Source organism: Chlorocebus sabaeus, chromosome 26 (genome assembly GCF_047675955.1).
Source record: "Chlorocebus sabaeus isolate Y175 chromosome 26, mChlSab1.0.hap1, whole genome shotgun sequence".
In the NCBI taxonomy this organism is placed as follows: domain Eukaryota; kingdom Metazoa; phylum Chordata; class Mammalia; order Primates; family Cercopithecidae; genus Chlorocebus; species Chlorocebus sabaeus.
This window is the reverse complement of record NC_132929.1, coordinates 721,584-745,869: the sequence shown is the minus strand read 5'-3', so window position 1 is coordinate 745,869 and position 24,286 is coordinate 721,584. Positions and strand designations below refer to the sequence as shown.

Here is a 24,286-nt window from a genome sequence, read left to right as displayed (position 1 = left end):
TCTCGTTAAGCTGGGTCATGACTCGTGTCCCACACTAGCCCGCTTGGGCATTTCGAGTTCCTGCAGGTGGCGCTGGTGGCATTCCTCACAGCACAGAGTGGCCACTGGGTAATATGATGAATTAGCAAACACCCGAACTACTGCTTAGGAGTGACACCTTCCTTTACTCACATCATGAAAGGTACTCTCTCTCCCACTGAAACTCCTACATGGTTTATTTATTTGGGATAGTCCATTTTTTTATTTTAAGGGCAGTAACTCAAAAGAATTGCTAGCTTTTCTAAATGGCAATATGATTTCATCATCAGACATGCCTTGGGCTGGAATTCTCCCGCTAACGAACCATAGCCCCGTTCCGTTCCTCCTCAGGAGAGATTCCGGAGACCCGCTGTTGTGGGAAGCCAGGGACCCCGAACGGAGGGACCGGCTAAAGCCATGGCAGAAGAACATAAATTGTGAAGATTTCATGGACATTTATTAGTTCCCCAAATTAATACTTTTATAATTTCTTACGCCTGTCTTTACTGTAATCAGCTCTGAACATAAATTGTGAAGAGTCCATGGACACTTATCACTTCCCCAGTCAATACCCCTGTGTTTTCCTATGCCTGTCTTTATTTAATCTCTTAATCCCGTCATCTTCTTTGTAAGCTGAGAAGGATGAATGTCGTGCCTCAGGACCCTGTGATTGTATCAACTGCACAAATTGTTTGTAGAGCATGTGTGTTTGAACAATATGAAATCTGGGCATCTTTAAAAAAGAACAGGATAACAGTGATGTTCAGGGAACAAGAGAGGTAACTTTGAACTGGCCACTGGTGATCCGGACGGAACAGAGCTACATTCCCCCTCTTTCATAAGCAAATAGGAGAAATATCGCTGAATTCTTGTTCTCAGGAACATCCCTGAGAAAGAGAATGCGCCCTGAAGGTAGGGCTACAGCCCCTTTTAAGGCGTCCCGTCTTTTATGGTTGAAGCCAACGGGATGAAATAAGCCCCGGTCTCCTACAGCGCTCTCAGGCTTACGAGGATGGGAAAATTCCCGCCTAATAAATTGTGGTCAGACAGATTGTCTGCTCTCAAACCCTGTTTCCTGATAAGATGTTATCAATGACAATGCATGCCGAAACTTCATTAGCAATTTTAATTTCCCCTCATCCGGTGGTCCTGTGATCTCCCCTGCCTCCATTTGCTTTGTGATATTTTATTACCTTGTGAAGCCTGTGATCTCTGTGACCCACACCCTATTCGTGCGCTCCCTCCCCTTTTGAAAATCACTAATAAAAACTTGCTGGTTTTACAGCTCGGGGAGCATCACGGATCCTGCCGACATGTGATGTCTCTCCCGGACACCCAGCTTTAAATTTCTCTCTCGTGCTCTTTCCCTTTATTTCTCAACCCAGCGGAGACACTTAGGAAATAGAAAAGAACCCACGTTAAACATTGGGAGTGGGTTCTCCCGATAACCGGCACTGACACTTCTCAGTCAAGCCCTAGGCACTGTGTCTTTAACATAATGAAGGATCCTCAGCAGTGGAGGCCAGAGAAGGCCCGGTTACCGCAGGCGTGGAGCCCAGTCCCACGGGGAGGGCTGTGATTACCATGCCAAACAGCAGGGCCAGCGTCTCAAAATCAATCCACTCCACCACGTGGGTCAGGCTGGGTCTCTGCAATCAAAGCACAAATTTGCCAATTAATCCGTGCACCGCCATCCCAGTGATGAGCCTAACGACGCGCTGCCCCCTGCTGCAGACCCACTCAGTGGGTGGACCAGGGTTGGAAATCTCACCATCCACTTGCCTTTGAAGTTGGATTATATCGTCGCTGAAAAACAGTCTTGACCCAGGACATCTATAATGTCAAACCTATGCATTTAGTATACATTTTTTCTAGCCCCTGCCTCTGGCAGCTCCCACATGCAGGACTGGCCCTGGTTGCATTCCCAGTGGCGTCTGTATGTGCTCTCTGAAGCACCGTGCCTGAGGCCAGATGACGGGAACTGGCATGGCCACCTGTCCCACTCTCAGCTGGGTGCCAGCACTGCCTCTCAGACAACTCTGAGCCTCGATCCCCAGTGGCCACTGTTCTCTGTTGTTTCCCTACATTTGTTCCCCATGTCCCTGCCAGAGAGGCCCTGCTCAGATCCAAACAGGACACCCTCATCCCCAAACACACCTCTCCAGGGCCTCCTGATCTCTGCAGGACAGACCCTGACCCCACTGACTTCCACCTTTCTGCACCAGCTAGGATGGTCCCCTCTAGTTCCAACACCCAGATCCAGCCCCACCACAGCCCAGCTCCTCAGCCCTAGGCAGACATGCCCATGAGCAGCCTTTCCTCAGGCACGGTGAGGAATCACACCACTGGGATGTGAGCGTGTGACAAAACCTAATGAAAAATACTCTTGATGCTGTAGTTTGTTAGTTCATACCTCTAGCCTGGTTCTTGGGCAAAAACATGGACGTGGCATATAAGATAGTGAAAAAAAACAGCAAAAGCCTGAATCCCGGAACGTCTTTGAGCTGACGTTCCACTGAGTGGTGAGCCAGGGATCGGGACTGTGACAACTTACGTCGCCAATCACAGCCAGCGCTGCCAGTGCCGCCAGGGAACCCAGCATGGCCGCCAGCGTTCTGTGCACGATCTGGAAAGAAGCACAGGAAATTACTGCGTTCCGGTCCGCGAGGGAGTTAGCACACACGAAGGCCTGCGTGGACGTGAGGGGCCTGTATCTGCCACTGTGTACACATCTATTCAGATGACGAGTCACGGGTCTGGATGCTTCAGGCCTGGACACCCACAGACACACACAGCGACCACCAACCTGCCTTCTTAGGGAACCTGCTTGCATTTGCTAAATCATTAGATGACCCTGATAAAGCAGCGGAGGGCCGGGTAGAGCATGTCCTCTAAGAAAGGCCATAGCAAACTGTCATTAATTATTTGCCACACGCTCCCTTGGCAACTGGCCCATTCGTTCAGCAATATAAATCAGTTCCGTCCAGTTACTAGGCTGCTGTGAAACCAAAGGTACACAGTCCAACACTTCATCAAATTGAGACTTCCGTGTTATCACAAAAGCATCTTTTCTATTTGATTATAATTCACATCGAAGTGGAATTTCTAAGACAAAATATGGGAAAAGGCCAAGATGTGGCGAACTGGAGCCCTCATCCATTGCTAGTGGGAATGTAAAATGGGCTAGCCACTGTGGAAAGCAGTTTGACAGTTTCTTACGAAGTTAAACATAAATTTACCGTATGACCCAGCAATTCTACTAGGAATCCACCCAACAGAAATGAAAACACATGTCCACACAAAGCACTGATGCTCACAACAACATTATACAAAGGAGGCGAAAACTGGAAGCATTCCAAATGTCCATCTGTGGTGAAGGGACAGGGAAAATGCGGCACGGCTCGCACATGGATGAGTGCTGAGAAGTGATGCTGGGGAAACAAGCCAGACGCAAAAGACGGGGTCGGTCCATCTATATGAACATTCCAGAAAAAGTAAATTTAGAGAAACAGAAAGATCAGGGCTACCCAAGGCTGGGGAAAGCAACAAAGATTGACTAGAAAGAGGTCCCAGGGATCCTTATGGGGTGATGAAATGTTCTAGAACTTGTCATGGTTGCAGAATTCTAAATCTGGTAAAAATAATTTAATCGTACATTTCCAAAGGGTGAAACTATGGTATTTGAATTATACATCAATAAATTTATTTTAAAAAAATTCAAAAAGAATGTAACAAGAACAAGTGGAAAATTAAACGCTAGCATGCATTGTTCATTTCTTAATCCCCTAAAGGGACTTTCACTCCATTTTTTCACGGCTTCCATCTCACAGAACCTGACTCCCTTTACCAGTTATTACCTGAAACTCAAATTCTGACTAAAATTATTTCATTTATAATGTGTACTACTAGATTCAAAGTTCTTTTTTCAAGAAATGTGATACTAGGTGTTGGCTTTTCACAGTTTCAGTTTTTAAGAGTTGTTCTGTTTTAAATGTAAATACCTAAAATCCAGTAAGTTGCTACCAAACTCTAATAATTCCTTCTGTTCGTTCTCTGCTTTTCAGTCTCAGTTTAGGACCCTTTTTCTCGAGACGGAGTCTCACTGTGTTGCCGAGGCTGGAGTGCAGTGGCACAGTGTCAGCTCGCTGCAACCTCTGTCTCCTGGGTTCAAGCAATTCTCCTGCCTCAGCCTCCCAAGCAGCTGGGATTACAGGTGCCCACCACCACACCCGGCTAGTTTTTATATTTTTAGTAGAAACGGGGCTTCACCATGTTGGCCAGGCTGGTCTCCAACTCCTGACCTCAGGTGACCCACCTGCCTCGGCCTCCCACAGGGCTGGGATTACCGGCATGAGCCACTGCGCCCGGCCAGTTTAGGACCCATTTTAAGGATACTTCCTTATCCGATGCCGAGGGTGGCCCCAGGAAGCAGGCAGGGCAGGCTTTCATCCCTGACTTGACAGCCATGGCACCAAGCGTGGAGGTTCACCGGCTGGACATGGTGAGCAGGCGCCAGAGCCAGGCTGCCCTCTCTGCCCTACACAGCGCAAGGCGAAGACACTTCCCACTTCGGTATGTCTCTTTTTTGGCACTTAATTAAGTCTTCATGAGAAGAACAGGATGTGATAGCCCCTGGATTAGAACAGGATGTGACAGCATGCAAACACAGCCCCTGGATGACAGGAGGAAGTCACTGCAGGGATGAGCAGAGAGGGATGCCGTCTGCTCCAAGCCAGCCCTGTGACCTCCTCACCTGTGACACGTTCCTTTCTTCTGGCTGAACCTTTGGGCTAACTTTGTCTGCAGGGAAAAGAGACTTCCAGTAAAGAACAAAAAGCCGGCCTGGAACGGTAGCTTACACCTCTAATCCCACCACTTTGGGAGGCCAAGGCAGGTGGATCACTTGAGGCCAGGTGTTCAAGACCAGCCTGGCCAACATCACGAGACCTCATCTCTAACAAAAGTTAAAAAAAAAAAAAAAAATAGCCAGGCGTGGTGGCGTACACCTATAGTCCCAGTGACTCGGGAGGCTAAGGTGGGAGAATTGCTTGACCCCGGGAGGCAGAGGCTACAGGGAGCCAAGATCACACCACTGCACTCCAGCCTCGGCAACAGAGCAAGACACCGTCTCAAACAAAAACCAAACAAGAGTGAAGAGCCAAGACTGCCGGCCACTGGTCAGCAGGACTGGATAGCAGCAAAAATAACTAATTGTTATTGAGCACCCACTGCTGTGCACCTGGCCCTGGATTAAGTGCTCTGCACACACCATCTGCACCTTTCACGGCGACTGCATGAGGTAGAACGATGATAACTCACGGTGCAGAGGAGGAAACAGTCTCAGCAACACTGAGTAATTGTCCCTGTGTCAGAAAACAAAGGACACGCACACCCAGGATGCAGACCAGCATTTTCTTACACCAGAGCACCTCCTCTCTCCTCGTGGGGCCTCGTTTGCTCGTCTGTAAAATCAGAAAACTGCACTCCATACCTCAAGGAGCCCTCAGCTCTGGAGGAGGTCCGTGGACATCATGAAATCGAGTCCTAGCACCTAACACACAAATGAGTAAACGACAAGGCAGACAGCCACGGCCCTCTCAGGACAGGCAGGCTCATCGTGGTCTCACTGGCACCCCAGCACCCGCGCTAAGTTCGCTCCGCCCGCTGCCACTATCAACACCTTTCTCCCCTCCCTCGTCACACACACCGGCTTGCACGTGATCCACACGTGAGCATCTCTGTGACCCACAGTGAGTGCTTAGGACATGCGGATGCAGCTGTCCCTGCCCAGAAACCCACCCTCTTCCACCAGCTCAGGGGCCCCACACACCATGTGGGAGGAGAAACCGTCACTTGCCATTTAAAAAATGGAAAAGCACGCTGATGATCAGCCTCTAGGACGTGGAATAAAACTTTTTCAACTACGTGGCTCTCGAAGAAGATGAGTTCATTACTTCAGATACAATGATGGACATTCCTAAATTTCTATGCTTAAGAAACAGAATTTTCAGCTATTAGAAATAAAAAAAATTCTGATAAATGGGCCTAAAGAGTAAAAATAATAAAAAGTCCTAAAAGATGCCTTAAAACAGGGGTCCCCAAGCCCCCAACCCCGCCACGGACTAGTACCAGGGCCGCACAGTGGGAGGTGAGCTGGGCAAGTCAGCATGACCGCCTGGGCTCTGCCTCCCGTCAGGTCAGCGGCAGCATCAGATTCTCATAGGAGCATGAACCTTACTCTGAACTGCACATGGGAGGGATCTACGCTGCACGCTCCTTATGAAAATCTAACTAATGCCCGATGATCTGAGGTGGAACAGTTTCATCCCAAAATGATGTCCCACCCCACGGTCCATGGAAAAATTGTCTTCCATGAAACGTCCCTGGTGCCAAAAAGGCTAGGGACCACTGACTTAAAGGACTGTATAAAGGTTCTCTTCCTGCCCATGCTCTGGGAAATACAGCACACCGCTTCCTACACCCAAACCGCTTCCCAGGCACAGAACGCACCACCTAGCTTCCCAGGCACCGCCTCACAGACCAGCCACCGTTCTACCACCACACTCCCCTCCAGTCGAGCACACGCTCTGCGCCTCCAGAAATCTTCGGCAGGAGTCCGGCTGTGAGCTCCTGTGAGCGTGGTGTGCCTCTCTTGGTTTCTTCAGTGCTCTGCAGGGCAAGCAATACCTGCTGAGCGAAGGAGGAGCAGAAAACACATAAACAGGGCCTGCAAAACAGCAGGCCAGCATCACTTCTTGGGAGAAGAAAGGAAAGATTTTGGGGGTAGCCCCAAGGAAATTATCTAGGGGATCTCTGGTCTTCATGCATCGCCCCTCCATGGTCACACAGGTTTACAGCTGGCCGTGATGTAAATTCCAGATAGGTGGGATACTGGGCAGACAGAAAGACAAAACTTCTTTTGGTTACCATTTGCATGGAAATGGTAACAGAGACAGCAGGGATAGCTAAAGTTATATCAGACAAAATAGACTTTAAGTCAAAAACTGTCTCTAGAGACAAAGGCAGCCATTACCCTCCCTCTTCCACTGATAAAAGGGTCAATTCAACAGGGACCTATCACAGTTATAAGTAAGTACACACCCAAAACCAGAGCACCGAACTATACTAGCAGTATTAACAGAGCTAAAGGGAGACACTGACAGCAATGCAATGTAATAGGGGACTTCAATGTCCCATTTAAGATAATGGATAGAACATCCAGACAGGTAACAGCAGATTTGAACAGCACTGTACGCCAAGTGGACCTAACAGAGATAGACCGAACTTTCCACCCAAAAGCGAAAAATAGATATTCTTCTCTAGCATACACAAAAAATTCTTCAGGATATATCACATATTAGGTCACAAACAAGTCTTAACAAATTTTATTTCTTTTAAAAAATTTTGTCTTAGAGATAGTCTCCCTCTGTCACCCAGGCTGGAGTGCAGTGGTCCAATCAAAGCTCCCTGCAGCCTTGAACTCCTGGACTTAAGCAATCCCCCTGCCCCAACCTCCTGGATAACTAGGACCACAAGTGTGCACCACCACGTCCAGCTAATTTTTTTTTTTTTTTTGCAGAGATGGAAGTCTTGCTATGTTGCCCAAGCTGGTCTTGAACATCTGGTCTCAAGTGATCCTCCTGCCTCAACCTCCTAAAGCACTAAGATTATAAGCATGAGCCACCATGCTTGAACTTAACAAATTTTAGAAGATGTAAATAATATCAAGTATATTTTCCAAACACAATGGTATAAAACTAGAAATTCGTAACAGAAGGAAAATAGAGAAATTGATAAATATGTAAAAATTAAACAACACTTTTTTTTTTTTTTTTTTTTTTTTTTTTTTTGAGATGGAGTCTTGCTCTGTCACCCAGGCTGGAGTGCAGTGGCGCAATCTCGGCTCACTGCAGCCTCTGCCTCCCAAGTTCAAGCAATTCTCCTGCCTCAGCCTCCTGAGTAGCTGGGACTACAGGCAAGCACCACCACACCTGACTAATTTTTGTATTTTTAGTAGAGACAGAGTTTCACCATGTTGGCCAGGATGGTCTTGAAGTCCTGACCTCGTGATCCGCCCACCTCGGCCTCCCGAAGTGCTGGGATTACAGGTGTGAGCCATCTCACCCGGCCGCAACACGCTCTTGAACAACCAATGTGTCATAAAAGAAAGAAAATGGAAATCAGAAAGTATCTTGAGACAGACAAAAATGGAAACACAGCATACCAAAATTTATGGGACACAGCAAAAGCAGTTTTAAGAGGGAAGTTTCTAGTGACAAATACCTACCTCAAAATCTAGCCTGACTGGATCACACTACAGTGTAAACATGAATTGAAACCACATTGTGCCCCATACATACATACAATGATTATTTGTTAATTAAAAATAAAATAAAACTGTAAAAAAGAAGAAAGAGCTCAAATAAACAACCTAACTTTGTACCTCAAGGAAATAGAAGAGCCAGCTAAGCCCAAAGTTGACAGAAGGAAAAAAATATGGCAGAAAGAAATGAAACAGAGAGTAGAAAGACAGCTGAAGAGATGAACAAAACTAAGAGTTGGTTTTGAAAAGATGAACAAAATTAGTGGAACTTTATCTAGACCTACCAAGAAAAAAAAGAGAGAGGACTCACATAAATAAAATTATAAATGAAAAAGAAGACATTACAACTGATATCATAAGAGGCTACTGTGAGCAATTACATGCCTACAAATTGATAGCCTAGGAGAAGCTGGTAAATTCCTAGAAACAAACAACCTACCAAGACTGAATCAAGAAAAAACAGAAAATCTGAACAGAGCAATAAGAAGACAGTCGATTGAAGCACTAATCAAAAACCTTCCAACAAAGAAAGTCTCAGGACCAATGGCTTCACATGTAAATTCTACCAAACATTTAAAGAATGCCAATCCTGGAACTTTTGCAAAACTTCAAACTTTTGCAAAAAATGAACTTGTTTTATAAAACCTGTGTTACCCTTCATACCAAAGCCAGATAAGGACACTACAAAAAAAAAAAAAAAAAGAAAAGAAACAGAGGAAAGAAAGAAAGAAAGAGAGAAAGAGAAAAAAAGAAAGAAAGAAAGAAAGAAAGAAAGAAAGAAAGAAAGAAAGAAAGAAAGAAAGAAAGAAAGAAAGAAAGAAAAAGAGAAAGAAGGAAAGAAAGAAAGAAAGAGAGGAAGGAAAGGAAAGAAAGGAAGGAAAGGAAAAGGAAAGAAAGAAAGAACTAATTTCAGGCCAATATCCCTGATGAACATAGATGCAAAAATGCTCAACAAAATACTAGCAAACTGAATTTAGCAGCACATCAAAAGGATCATATACCATGATTAAGTAGGAATTATTCCTGAATCCAAGGACAGGTTCAACATACACAAATCAATAAATGTGATACACTGCCTTAACAGAATGAAGGATAAAAATCATAGGATCATCTCAATGAATGCAGAAAAGGCATTTGAGAAAATTCAACATCCTTTCATAATTAAAAGCTCTCAACAAATAAGGTATAGAATAAATGTACCACAACATAATAAAGACCATATATAATAAGGCCCACAGCTAACATTATACTCTATAATGAAAAGCTGAAAGCTTTTCTTCTAAGATCAGGAACAAGACAAGGACACTCACTCACCACTTCTATTAAACATAGTACCAGAAGTACTAGAGAGAGCAATTAGACAACGACAACAACAACAAAAAACATTAAAAATGTCCACATTGGAAAGGATGAAGTTAAACTCTATTTGTTTGCAGATGATGTGATCTCATATATAGAAAACCCTAAAGACTCTACCAAAACTCTGCTAACACTAATAAACAAATTCAGTAAATTCGCAGGATACAAAATCAGAACACATACAAAACAAATCAGTTTTATTTCAACATGCTAACAATGTACTATCCGAAAAAGAAAGAAAATAATCCCATCTATAATAGCATCAAAAAGAATAAAATAGGAATAAATTTAACCAAAGAGGTTTCAAGATCTGTACACTGAAGACAGTAAGATATGAAGGAAGAAATCAAAGAAGATACAACTAAATCGAAAGATATCCCATGTTCATGGTTGGGAAGAATTAATATTGCTAAAGTGTCCCTAACTACCCAAAGCAGTCTACAGATTCAATGCAATCCCTATCAAAATTCCAATGGCATTCTTCATAGAAATAGAAAAAAAAAAAAAAAATCCAACTGCATTCCTCATAGAAATAGAAAAAAAAAAATTCTAATGTATATGGAACCACAGAAGACCCTACATAGCCAAATCAACATTGAGTAAGAAGGAAAAAGCTGGAGGCATGACACTTCCTGATGTCAAACTATATTACACATCTATAGCAATCAAAACAGTATGACTGGCATAAAAACAGATATATAGACCAATAGAACAGAAGACTCAAGAGCCCAGAAATAAACCCATGCATGTTACAGTCAACTAATATTGAATAAGAATGCCAAGAATACACAGTGGGGAAAGGAGAGTCTCTTCAATAAGTGGTGTTGGGGAAGCTGGATAACCACACACAAAAGAATGAAAGTGGACTCTACCCTACACCATATACAGAAACTGATTTGAAATTGATTAAAGACTTAAATGTAAGACTTGAAACTGTAAAACTTCTGGAAGAAAACACAGGGAAAAGCTCCTTGATGCTGGTCTTGACAATGATTTTTTGGATAAGACACCAAAAGCACAGGTAACAAAAGCAAAAAATAAACAAGTGGAACCATATCAAATTAAAAAGCTTCCGCACAGCAAAGGAAACAAACGACAAAATGAAGACAGACTCAAAATACTTGCAAACCATATACCTAAGGAGTTAATATTGAATACATGTAAGGAACTCATACAAATCAAGAGCAAAAACATTAATATCCTGACCAAAAAATGGACAAAGGATCCGAATAGACATTTTCCCAAAGAAGACGTGCAAATGGCTCCAAGGTTCACAAAAAGGTGCTTGGCATCATTAATCATCAAATGCACGTCAGAAATACAATGAGATACGGCCTCACACCTGTTAGAATGGCTGCTATAAAAAAGACAACAGATAACAAGTGTTGACGAGGATGTGAAGAAAAGGGAATCCTAGTATGCTGTGGGGGTGCAAATTAGTACAGCCACATGGAAAGCAATATGGAACTTGCTCAAAACTTAAAAATAGATCTACCATATGATGGAGAAAATCCCACTTCTGGGTCTATATTAGAAGGAAATGGAAGCAGAATCTCAAGCAGATATCTGGGCGGCCATGTTCATTGCAACCTTATCCACAGTAGCCAAGATATAGAAACAACCTAAGTGTCCACAATGGACGAATGAATAAAGAAAACACGTTTCATATACATACACACATACACACAAATGGAATATTATTCACCCTTAAAAAGGAAGGAAATCCTGCCAATTTGGCACGACATGGACGAACGTGAATGCTAAGTGAAGTAAGTGACACAGAAGGACAAATACTGCATGATCTTACATGAGGCCAAAGGGAGCTCTAGAGGCCAGGGGTGGAGGGAGAGGAGGGTGTGGGAGATGAGGAGCTGACCGTCAGAGCTAGGCACTGGGGCAATGTGGTCAGGGAGTGGTTTGGACTTAATTCTACATTTCTCGTTTAAAACATAACCAACTACCTGCCAAAAAAACACATATTTTTCTTTCTTTGTGTGCCTGTGAAGGAGGAAAGAAATAAAGAACAAGGAGGAAGGGTGAAGGAAAAATGTTGCAGAGTAACTTCCAAACCATTTGGACATAGGAAGGAATAGATGAAGGCACCCAAGCCACAGGACGGCTGCCTGAACTCACAGCACTGCCTCAGGGAGCTGCAGCCCCAGGATGTGGTACTGGAGAACAGCATGCACCTCGCTGATGCCCAGAGGCCACGCACAGCCCTGACAAATGCCCAGCCGGGCACAGCTGCAGAGGAGCCATGCAGGCTCCTGGTTCTCTGCAGCATCGGCTCCGCCGACGGATTCCAGCCAGGTGACCTGGAGCCTGGAGAGGCCGAGAGCTGCCGGGCCCACGGCACTCTGCACCATAAGTACAACAGAGTGGACTGAGAGCACCAAAATGTTCAAGTAGGTCACTGACACGGCAAATATTGGCTAACAGAAATTGGTTCAGACTCGGGACCCTCCAGAAGCAAAATGCTAAAATATATAGCAAGTGTTTCAAGGTTGGGCAGGAGGCACCAAAAAAGCTGACACAAGAGGCCAGAAAAATGGCAACTAGGCTTGTACAGTAGCAAAACATGAAGTATGGGTGTCCCCTGCGATACCAAGGAAGTTAGAAAATATACCTAACCAACTTGGATCTCTGGAACAGAGAGAGTTGAGCTGAGGCTGGAACAGGGGAAGCTAAGAGGTGTGCGGCAGGTGCCCTACCATGGGGCTGCAGGGCATGGTACGACCCCATGGGGCCTCCCTGCAGGGCCTGCTCCACCTCCTTCCTTTCTCTGCACGGTGGAGGTGGGCTGTTGTGAGTGCCTTGCCTCACTGTGGTCTGTGGGGTGCACGAGGGCAGAGAATGCCCACTCGGAGGCTGTGGCTGCTGGTCCTCATCCCACCACCAGCTCCTGCATTGGCAGAAGGAACCCTTAACAGCAAGAAAGCTTTTGGGGAGGAGATTGTGTACCTGGGGTGAGGAGTAACCCTGTGCCTGCTGAGTGGTCCAGGAGAGCCGGGTTCCTGTGTTCTCAGTCATTTTCTGCAGGCTGATGGGGTGGGCTCGAGGCCACGTGGGAGCCTCACAGGGCTGCATCTGTCCCTGCCGCTGAGGCCTGCTTTCCTCTGCTCTTACATGGATGTGATGAGTTCCTGGCCCCTTGTTCTCGTTGATATTTTGTCATTATTGTGTGTTAGCTGATGTGCTCCCTTTGCAAGGCCCCTCGGACACCATGTGACCCAAGGAGAAGGTACACACTCCAAATTCAAATATTTTCTTTTTAGGTATTGCCCACCAATACTGAGTCGGTTTTCTAGCTTGTATTGTGCAGAACAATAGATCCCAGAGCTGGAAGGCACCACAGGAAATCAGTGGAGCAGTCTCCGAAACCTCCTGGCTGTGATTCCAGTTCTGAAGTGGTGACGCCCAGCTGGGGGCTGGGGGCTGTGGGCTGGGGGCTGTGGGCCTGCGCCTGCCGGTCAGCCACGCACCGACTGTGCTTCTTCCCCACCTGATCCTGCCTGGCCTGGAAAGAGCTGGCATTTGTCCCCCAAATCGGGACAACTGTATCCCTGAATTTCCAGTACTCAGTTCCTAAGGTACAAATGCCTGTTGTATATGGAAAAGCTTCCTGCTCAGGAGCCACAGAAGCTTAGCTCCGCAGAACCGCCTGTGAGCCGCCAACTCCGCGGGCTTGGAGAGTCACAGCGGCCAGCACCTCCAGCTTGGAGAGTGGGGATGTTCCAAAAGCTGCTTTCGCCTGACTGTATCCCTAAATACACAAGATCCAATCGGCGCTGTCCCTGCCCCGGCTCAGACGAGACCCCTCCAGAAGCCAGCGGGCCCCACCCAGGACGCCTGTCCCTAACCCTAACCCTAACCCCACACGCGCTGCCGCGTTCGTCTCCCACGACAAACCAGGAGATGTGACTCTGTTTTGTGGGTGAGGGGAGTAAAACGTGGAGAAACCACAACCCAGAGTCTGAAACCTGCATTCTGGCTGCTGCACGCTGCGTGCGGGGAGCGGCGGGAACGCGGGGCGGGAACGCGGGGCCCTCTGTGGTGCACGAGCCGAGTGCTGGGCAGTGTGCCCCCCGAGCGCAGGGCAGTGTGCCCCCCCCCGAGTGCAGGGCGGTGCTCCCCCCGAGCGCAGGGCGGTGTCCCCCCCGAGCGCAGGGCAGTGTGCCCCCCCCCGAGTGCAGGGCGGTGCCCCCCCCGAGCGCAGGGCAGTGTGTCCCCGAGTGCAGGGCGGTGTGCCCCCCCCCGAGTGCTGGGCAGTGTGCCCCCCGAGTGCAGGGCGGTGTGCCCCCCCCCGAGTGCAGGGCAGTGTGCCCCCCCCCGAGTGCTGGGCAGTGTGCCCCCCGAGTGCAGGGCGGTGTGCCCCCCCCCGAGTGCAGGGCGGTGTGCCCCCCCCCGAGTGCTGGGCAGTGTGCCCCCCAATCGCAGGGCAGTGTGCCCCCCGAGTGCAGGGCGGTGCCCCCCCCGAGTGCAGGGCGGTGTGCCCCCCCCCGAGTGCAGGGCGGTGTGCCCCCCCCCGAGTGCTGGGCAGTGTGCCCCCCGATCGCAGGGCAGTGTGCCCCCCGAGTGCAGGGCGGTGTGTCCCCCCCGAGTGCTGGGCAGTGTGCCCCCCGAGTGCAGGGCGGTGTGCCCCCCCGAGTGCAGGGCGGTGTGCCCTCCCCGGAGTGCAGGGCGGTGTGCCCCCCCCGAGTGCTGGGCAGTGTGCCCCCCGAGTGCAGGGCGGTGTGCCCCCCCGAGTGCAGGGCGGTGTGCCCCCCCGAGTGCAGGGCGGTGTGCCCTCCCCGGAGTGCAGGGCGGTGTGCCCCCCCCGAGTGCTGGGCGGTGTGCCCCCCGATCGCAGGGCAGTGTGCCCCCCGAGTGCAGGGCGGTGTGCCCCCCCGAGCGCAGGGCAGTGTCGCCCCCGATCGCAGGGCAGTGTGCCCCACCCCGAGTGCAGGGCAGTGTGCCCCCCGAGTGCAGGGCAGTGTGCCCCCCCCCGAGTGCAGGGCAGTGTGCCCCCCGATCGCAGGGCAGTGTGCCCCCCGAGTGCAGGGCGGTGTGCCCCCCCCGAGTGCTGGGTAGTGTGCCCCCCGATCGCAGGGCAGTGTGCCCCCCGAGTGCTGGGCGGTGTGGCCCCCGAGCGCTGAGCCCGAGGTGTGCCAGTGACTCGGCCCTCGGGGGTTCTTAGAAACCGGATCTCAGAGTTGGCGGAGGTCCGGAGACGGCCTCGACGTCCGTGAGCGTGTCGGTCCCACCCCGCCCGGCCTGCTCGCGGCCTCCATCTGGGCGCTCCGAAGGCCCAGGGCCACCCGCGAACCCGCCCGCGCCGCCCGCTCCCTCCGCCGCGTCCCGCTCCAGCCGACGCCGCCCCAAGCGGGGAAAGGTGACCTGAGTGTGACGCGAACCCGAGGGTCTCAGCCTGTCCCTCCCCGGCTCCGCTGGTGGCCACGTAGTGCCCGCGCAGAGACACCGTCCAGACGCCGCCACCCGGGCCCTGGGCCCTGGGCCCCGCGGGTCCGCAAGACACCCTGCTCCTCCTTCCTGTGGGTCTCTCTGCGCGTCACTGACCCTTCCATTTACCAAAGGAGCCCAGGGAAGAACATCAGTCCATCGCCTCCTGTTTTCAACATGGAAAAGCAGCCTGCGCCATCGAACGACCTGTGCAAACCAGACAGCAGAAACTGCGGGCCCTGGGGTGGGGGCATCCCCTGCGGCTCCGCCCCCTCAGCCCCCTGCTGGGTGCCCTGCGGCGGCTGTCCCCGTCCCCGTCCCCGTCCCCGTGGTGTAGGAGCCAGTCCCCAAGCGAGAGAGAGAAGAGGGTGTGCTGCGTTGTCCCCGGGGCACTCTGCCGGCCACCCAGCTCCTGAGAGCACTGGCTCTGGAAACCACCTCTCCAACCAGAGTGTGGGCAACAGGCCGAGGCCCTGACTTGGAAGCTGGGCTGCAGGGGAGGCTGTGGGGGTGCCAGTGGGGCACCCAGACCGTCTGGCACACACCCGCACACACACAGGCAGTCACACCCCCTCACCTCACATACATGGTCTCACACTCACCCTCCCTCACGCCACACACTAACAGTCTCACACACACTAACTGGTACACACAGACACAACCATGCAGTCACACACTGTTGACACCCACAAACATGGTCTGACACACACCCTCACGTGCCCACGCTAACAGTCTCACACGCTAACTTGCACACACACAACAGTCACACACTCACATGCAGTCACACACAGACACATGGTCTCACGCACACACACCCTCACTGTGACTCACACACAGCCTCATATGCACTTAAACAGTAATACACGGTGGGCGCGGTGGCTCAAGCCTGTAATCCCAGCACTTTGGGAGGCCGAGACGGGCGGATCACGAGGTCAGGAGATCGAGACCATCCTGGCCTACAGGGTGAAACCCCGTCTCTACTAAAAATACAAAAAAACTAGCCGGGCGAGGTGGCGGACGCCTGTAGTCCCAGCTACTCGGGAGGCTGAGGCAGGAGAATGGCATAAACCCGGGAGGCGGAACTTGCAGTGAGCTGAGATCCAGCCACTGCACTCCAGCCTGGGTGACAGAGCGAGACTCCATCTCAAAAAAAAAAAAAAAAAAAAAAAAAAAAAAAAAAAAAAACACCGTAATACACACACTCATGTACTAACACACACACAGTCACACACTCACATGCACCCCAATGTCCTTCCATTTGATCCCACGCCCTCCCTGATCTTTTGATGACAGACAAGGCCATGAGGGATCATCAGACTGTGGGAGAAGAAGCCCCTCCATCCCTTGAGCCCCAGATTTCTTCCTGTATATAAAAGAAAGTCACCACACCTCACAACGTGGCTGTGACGGAAACTGTGCAGGCCTCACCCCGCACTGCCCCTGTGAGCCGGACCAAGGTGTCAGGGCGTCCAGGAGGCAGGCAAGCTCCGGAGGCTCCTCTCACACTGCCTGCAGCTCAGTTCAGCTCAGCTCAGCTCAGCTCAGCTCAGCTCAGCTCAGTTCAGCTCAGTTCAGCCCGCCAGTCCTGGGCACCCCTACTTCCCCTCCTCAGGACGAGGCTGATTCCATGGAAAGGGCTGCAATTCCACAGAAAGGGCTGGGGGGTGTCCTGAACCTAGGTTCAAGCCTCTCTTTACCGCCTCCTGAGCCCCCGTCTCCCCAAGCTCACGTCTCCATTGGCAAAACAGAGCACAACACCTCCTTCAGAGACCTTCTGCATGAGTTTCCCAGGCTGCTGTTACCAAACCCACCCTCCTCTGGTCCTGCAGGTAAGACGTTCAGCGGGTGCGCTCCATTCTACATCGAGGCCTTGCAGGAACGCATTCCTTTGCAGGCTCTAGGGGAGAATCCATCCCTCACTTTCCCCTAACACTCAAATTCCACGAACAGGACCCCTCTCTTCATCTATCCCTCACTTTCCCCTAACACCCAAATTCCACCAACAGGACCCCTCTCTTCATCTATCCTTCACTTTCCCCTAACACTCAAATTCCACCAACAGGACCCCTCTCTTCATCTATCCCTCACTTTCCCTAACACCCAAATTCCACCAACAGGACCCCTCTCTTCATCTACCCCTCACTTTCCCCTAACACCCAAATTCCACCAACAGGACCCCTCATCTATCCCTCACTTTCCCTAACACCCAAATTCCACGAACAGGACCCCTCTCTTCATCTATCCCTCACTTTCCCCTAACACCCAAATTCCACAAACAGGACCCCTCTCTTCATCTATCCCTCACTTTCCCCTAACACCCAAATTCCACAAACAGGACCCCTCTCTTCATCTATCCCTCACTTTCCCCTAACAGCCAAATTCCACCAACAGGACCCCTCTCTTCCAGCTTCGAAGCCATCCATGGTGAATCAAGCCCTCAGGTCACAGTTCTGTGACCCTTTATTCCATAGTCACATCCCCCTCTGGCCACAGCTGGGAGGGTTCTCCATTTGTAAAGACCCACTGAGCTCACCCGGATAATCGCTACATCACAAGGTCGTTGGCATAATCGCTCTGCGAGGCCCTTTTTGCCATGTGAGGTCCCATATGCAAATGGTCTGGGGGTTAGGACGTGGACATCTTGGGGGAAGCAGTCATTAATCAGCCTACTGCACCTTTTCAGAATCAGCACAGACGGTAGGAGCATGACAGGCATCTGTTCACCTCGCACAGCCTGCTGGGCACTGGCCACAGGTAATTCCCATCTCCTTGAGAAGTGCCACACCTGGTGAGAAATGTGGACTCCAAAGGCAGCCACTGGCCAGCTGGGGGACTTTGGGCAAGTGGTCTGACTTCTCTGTGCTTGGTGTCCTCATCTATAAAATGGAGGTGGTGATAAAGTCGGCCTCATGGGGTTGTGGGGTGTCTATTAACACAGAGAGAATTCCCAGAACAGGGCTGGCCCCTCCGCACACGTTAGCTCCTGTGGTTATCACCACGATCATTTTCTTTGAAGTCGGAGCCCTCAAGACTCACTGTGGCCCTCCTCCCTGCACTGGCTTCCTTTTGCCCCACCACCCACCACCTCTCACTGGATCTGGCTTTGAACAACAGCACGCTCCAGAGCTCACTGCATGTGCAGGAACAGCCAAGGGCAAGCGAAAGAGAGCCATCCAGGAGATGAGGTTGGAAAGGGTCCAGCTCCTTCAAGCAGTGTGCAAAATTCTTGCCATTTTTCTAGGGAATGATGTGGTTACCCATTTTGAGAAACCTGAAATGCTGGAATGTGAACTTGCCAGGAAAAAACTGAGTAGCCCATGGCCAGAAGACCTATGTCCCATCCCGACTCCTTCAACCGCAAAAGTGTCTTTGCAATTCAGTTTATGTGTTAAGCAGAGAGTGTATTACATAATCCACCAGTTTTCCTACAGTTCTGAAGGAGTCCTTTTCAAGGAAGAAAAGGAGAGGTATCTCTGGAACAAGGTAATGGAGCAAGTCTGCCAGAGCTACAGGATGCAATATGTTCCATGAATCAGCAGCAAGAAGAGGCTTGTAGACAAAAAGAAATGAATGAGGGGGCAGAGCCACTGGCTACAGATTTAAATTGCATCTCTGCAGAGCATCATGAGAACAGAAATCAGGAAAACCTAACTTGGAGGTTTGCAGTGTTATGGTATGTGCATTGGGTTTTGAAACGCAGCCTCTTCCCTCTCCAAATATGCTTCCCATTTCTGTAAATTAAAATGGAGACTCCCTGGAAGATGGAAGGTGTTCCCTATTCACCTCTCTTGAATTTAATTTCACAGTTAGTTTTTAAACCAAACACTACACAAACTCTTAAATTAAATATGAAAGGAACAAAGCAGTGAAACACGATGTTACGCAAAGGCTGCTACAATTATATAAAGTGGGTGAAGGGAAAGAAAGGGCCTGCTTGTTCCCAGCAGAAAGGAGCAGTGGTGGCAATCCTTCTGAAAACATAATACCAGGGGTTGGATGAAAGACACATGGAGAAAATGCATTGTCTCATTTATGTTGTGAAGTATTATTCACTAAGACTGTGTCAGAACTATTTTAATATAATTTTATATAGTATAAGGGCATAGAAGCCTTAGCTCTGATAATGGAATTTTTAGAATGCTGCATTGGGAAATCTCCCAGAGCCCTATTATAGACGCAAAGTGCAAGAGTTAGGAGGATTGCTCCAACTGTGTTTCCAGGACTTTCAATGAGAACTACTTTACAAGGACGGGTGGGCGCGGTGGCTACGCCTGTAATCCCAGCACTTTGGGAGGCCGAGGCAGGCAGATCACGAGGTCAGGAGTTCGAGACCAGCATGGCCAGCATGGTGAAATCCCATCTCTACTAAAGATACAAAAAATTAGCCGGGGGTGGTGGCATGCACCTGTGATCCCAGATACTTGGGGAGCTGAGGCAGGAGAACTGCTTGAACCTGGGAGGCGGAGGTTGCAGTGAGCCAAGACTGTACTACTGCACTCCAGCCTGGGTGAGATTCCATCTCAAAAAGAAAAAAGAAAGAAAGAAAAAAAAAGAAAAAGAAAAAGGAACTACTGCACAAGGATGAAAGATACAACCCCAAATCCTCAGGCAAGAAAGTGTCAATCAGGATGATTATCTGTAGGACCAGAAGTATAAATAACCCAAGGTATTTCCTGAAATAACTTCATCCCATCAAGCTATTAAAAGACCTAAGGGAACCCTGGCTGATCCTTTGTTCCCGTTCAGTCACTCATGGGTCATTAGGCACAAAGTCAGGGGTGGAAAGTGCTCCCTATGCAGGAGCCAAGTTAGACCAGACCCCGGGACCTTAGCACCTGTCTCAAGTATCTGAAGATGCTCTGGAAACATCTGTTCAATATTTATTGAGCACTTCTTCTAGGCCAGGCAGTGTCCAAGGCACTGGGAATCAACACTGCACAAAAGCAACCAACAACAGACACAGTGAGTGAGATGGAGCCCCCACGACAAAGCACGTACAAAGTAAAGTAGAGGCTCCTCTTCAAAGACTGTCCTCCCCATCTAATTAGAATAAATAGTAACTTCTCTTAGAAGCAAAATGTATTCAGAGACCTGTGCTAACATTGTTAAATATCTGCTAGCCGTAATAAAGAAATCAATGTACTTTATGTTCTTAGCTGTCACAATTTAGCATCAATATTTGTCCTGGCATGCTTAAACTAGTCCAAGCAAGCATTAGCTCATAGCCTGTTCCTCTTCCTTATTTAAAGGTGTTTGCTTTTACCTTTCTCAGCATTCTACAGGTTACTTCCTCCTTCCTTTGTTCTCCTCTGCCTTTGCAGCTTTTAAAAAGTTCTAAGTTGCTAGCCAATCAAGACAAATAAAAAAATGTGAGGTCCCATTTCAGCCAATGGAAACCGCACACAGCAGTAAGGTGGACGCGTCAGGTTATAAATGACCCTGTCTCCTCTGTTCGGTGTACTCTCATGGCAAAACTACTGGTGAGTGTACCCTTTCTGCAGAAAGTATAAAAATAGCCTTGCTGAGGGAATTACATTTATGTTCAAGTGCTATTTCTTTACGGCACCGAAAAACAAACATTTCAAACAGAGCGGATGAGAAGGGATCAGGGAGGAAGCCACAGCCTGAGGCAACAGCGTCAGCCTCTGGGGAGCGGCTGGCAGCAGCAGATTGGAAGGACAGGCAGGGGCCTCTGCAAGCCACTCCAAGACTCCCCTGAGAGGAGCAGGGTGCAGACGGCAGTGGCACAGCCTAAGCATGCCTGCCTGCAGAATCTAGAGACCTCCAGTTCTGGGGAAGCAGCCTTGCCTAAAACAAGACAACTTCTGAGTCCTTGCCCAAGGCAAATTCTACCCCGAGAGTAGATCCTAGGAACGATGCAATGTTGGCTCCACTGCTGGACAGCCCACAGGGCTGGCGATTGCATCCAGCTCTCCCTTCATCATGTGGACCTTCCCCGAGGGAGTGCTGGACACAGACGTCACAGAAACACAAGGTAGAACATCCTATTCCTTTAGCACCCCTGCAGCCTTTTCTACCTTCCACATCAAGTTACAGAAACAAAAGGACAGTGCTGGGGTTTCACAAGTTGTTGCTTAGACTACCTATATAAAATTTATATTTGCAAGTTATACTACTATTATCAGAAAGGAAAATCATATTAAGTCCACAGAATATTTATCAAGATAGACCATAAACCTGGGTCATTAAGAAAAAGGTCAACAATGCCCAGACACAGTGGCTCACATCTGTAATCCCAGCACTTTGGGAGACCGAGGCAGGCAGATCACTTGAGGCTAGGAGTTCGAGACCAGCTTGGTCAACATGGCAAAAGCCCATCTCTACTAAAAATACAAAAAGTAGCCAGGTGTGGTGGTGTGTGCCTGTGGTCTCGGCTACTTGGGAGGCTGAGGCATGGGAATCACTTGAACCCATGATGCAGAGGTTGCAGTGAGCTGAGATTGTGCCACTGCACTCCAGCCTGGGCAACAGAGTGAGATTCTGTCTCTCACACACACATACACACACACACACATATATATAAAGTCAACAAATTTAAAGAATTAAATATAGTGTAAAGTTCTGTAACTATAAGTGAATCAAACTATAATTTGGTAATAGAAAGACAACAAGAAAATCTATAATATCTAGAATTTAAACAACACACATCTAAATAATCTATGGGTCAAAGTGAAAGTCTTGGGGAAATTTAAGAATTAGAGAGAACTAACTGAAACTAAAAACACAACAGATCAAAATCTGTATGATGCAGCTAAAGCAGTGCTGACAGGGAAAATTATAGTAACAAATGCTCACATTAAAAAGAAAGATTTGTTCCAGGTATGCAAGTCTAGTCCAATTTTCTAAAATAAATCAATGTAATCCACCATATCAAGCAGCTAATGAAAAAACCATATGAGCACATCAACTGACACAGAAAAGATGCTGACAAAACTCAACACCCAATTATGGTTTTAAAAAAAGAGAGAGAAAGAAAGGAAAAAACACAACAACAACAACAAAAACCCTCTTAGTACATTAGGAAAGAAAAGAATTTCCTCAGTCTCATAAAGAGCATCTACAAAAAACTAACAATATCATACTATAGTGAAAGATTGAACATTTTCCCTTTAAGATTGAGAACAATGCCAATCTTACCATTCTCATACTCACCACTGCAATAAGGCAAGAAAAAAAAATTAGATGTACAGATTGGAAAAGAAGAAATAAAACTGTCCTCATTGCAAATGACATGATTGTCTACATAGGAAATCTCAATAATTTTATTTTTTAAAAACTCTGAGAAGTAACAGATAAATTCAATAAAATAACAAGGTATAAGATTAACACAGAGAAAATGCATTTACATGTACTGACAATAGATAAGTGGAAATCAAAATAAAAACTCAGTACCATTTACAATTGCTCCAAAGAAAAGGAAACAGGTATAAATTAAGAAAAGATGTGCAAGATCAGCATCATGAAAATTATTTTAAAAATCAAAGGAAACCAAAATAAATACGTTTTGGGACTAGAAGGCCATTCTAAAATGTGGATGTCAAAGCACCACATGAAAAAGCAATTGAAGTCCTAGAAAATAGAAATGTAACTTTATTCCAATAAAGCTGGAGGAAGAAGAGGGGAAAATGTATATGGGAAAAAAATGGCCACAGAATAGCCAGAACAATCCAAACTTACACCTGCAATAATCAAGACAGTGTGGTACTGGTGGAGGAACAGACATATTACCAATGGGACAGAATAGAGAACCCAGAAATATACCCCACAAATATGTCCAATTAACTTTTAACCAAGGAGCAAATGCAGTTCAACTGAGGAGGGATAGTCTTGTCGATAAATGGTGCTGGCCCAATGGGACATTCATAGGTTTAAAAATGAACCTTCACTTAAAACTCTCACACAAATACAAAAAATAACTCAAAGCCTGGCACAGTTGCTCACACCTGTAATCTCAGCACTTTAAGAAGCCAAAGCAGGAGAATCTCTTGAGGCCAGGAATTCAAGACCAGCCTGGGCAACATAGCAAGACCCTAATTCTACAAAAAAACTTTAAAACTTAGCCAGTTATGGTATTGCACACCTGTAGTCCCAGCTACTTGGGAGACTGAGGCGAGAGGATCACTTGAGCCCAGGAGTTTGAGGCTGCAGTGAGCTGTGATCATGCCACTGCACTCCAGCCAGGGTGACAGAGTGAAACCTTGTCTCAAAGAAAAAAATAATAATAATAAAACTAACTCAAAATAGATCCTGGTCTTAAAAGTAGAACTGAAAAGAAAAATAAGAAAACCAATCTTTGGACTCTGGAATTATTGCAACTAAGCAATAAGTTCTTAGACTTGACAGCCAAACCACAGTCTATAACAGAAAAAAACTAGCCCAGCACGGTGACTCATGCCCATAATCCCAGCACTTTGTGAGGCCAAAGTCGGTGGATCACTTGAGGCCAGGAGTTCGAGACCAGCCTGGCCAACATGGTGAAACCCCGTCTCTACAAAAAATACAAAAAAATTAGCCAGGCGTGGTGGCACACGCCTGTAGTTTTAGCTACTTGGCAGGCTGAGGCAGGAGAATCACTTGAACCCAGGAGATAGTGTTGGAATGAGCCGAGATCAGGCCGTTGTACTCCAGCCTGGGCAACAGAGGGAGACTCTATCTCAAAAAAAAAAAAAAAAAAGGCTGGCACTGTGGCTCACACCTGTCATCCCAGCACTTTGTCTCCAAAAAAAAAAAAAAGAAAAGAAAAATTGCAAACTAGACTAAGAGAAAATATTTGCAAACCACATATCCAACAAAGTCTTCATAATATATAAAGAACAGTCACAGCTCAACATTTACAAAAACAAACAATTCAATTAGAAAATAAGCAAAAGGCATGTACAAACATCACACTGAAGAAGATACACAGGTGGCAAATAAATACATGAAAAGATAATGTCCAACATTATCATCATGAGAGAAATTAAGTTGAAAGCACAGTAAGATATCGCTGCACACCAATAGACCACACCCTGTCATAGGCAGGGGCACGTGGACAGCTATGACAGAAGGGCCTTGGACCACCAGATGTGTAGAGCAAGCCGTGTAGGGAGACCTGCTGAAAGACTGCCAGGAAACGGATGTGCTGCA

At 47.8% G+C, this 24,286-nt stretch overlaps 1 protein-coding gene across 1 annotated transcript in view; it reads right to left on the bottom strand.

Moving 5' to 3' along the window:
- OCA2 (OCA2 melanosomal transmembrane protein) overlaps positions 1-24,286 on the bottom strand; it is a 320,006-nt gene that overhangs the window by 230,874 nt on the left and 64,846 nt on the right. Inside the window, exons 9-10 of the mRNA XM_073011978.1 lie at positions 2,573-2,644; positions 1,602-1,667 (exon numbers count right to left, since the gene is read on the bottom strand). Of these exons, the coding sequence (XP_072868079.1) occupies positions 1,602-1,667; positions 2,573-2,644 (138 nt within the window). The remainder of the gene's footprint in view (positions 1-1,601; positions 1,668-2,572; positions 2,645-24,286) is intronic.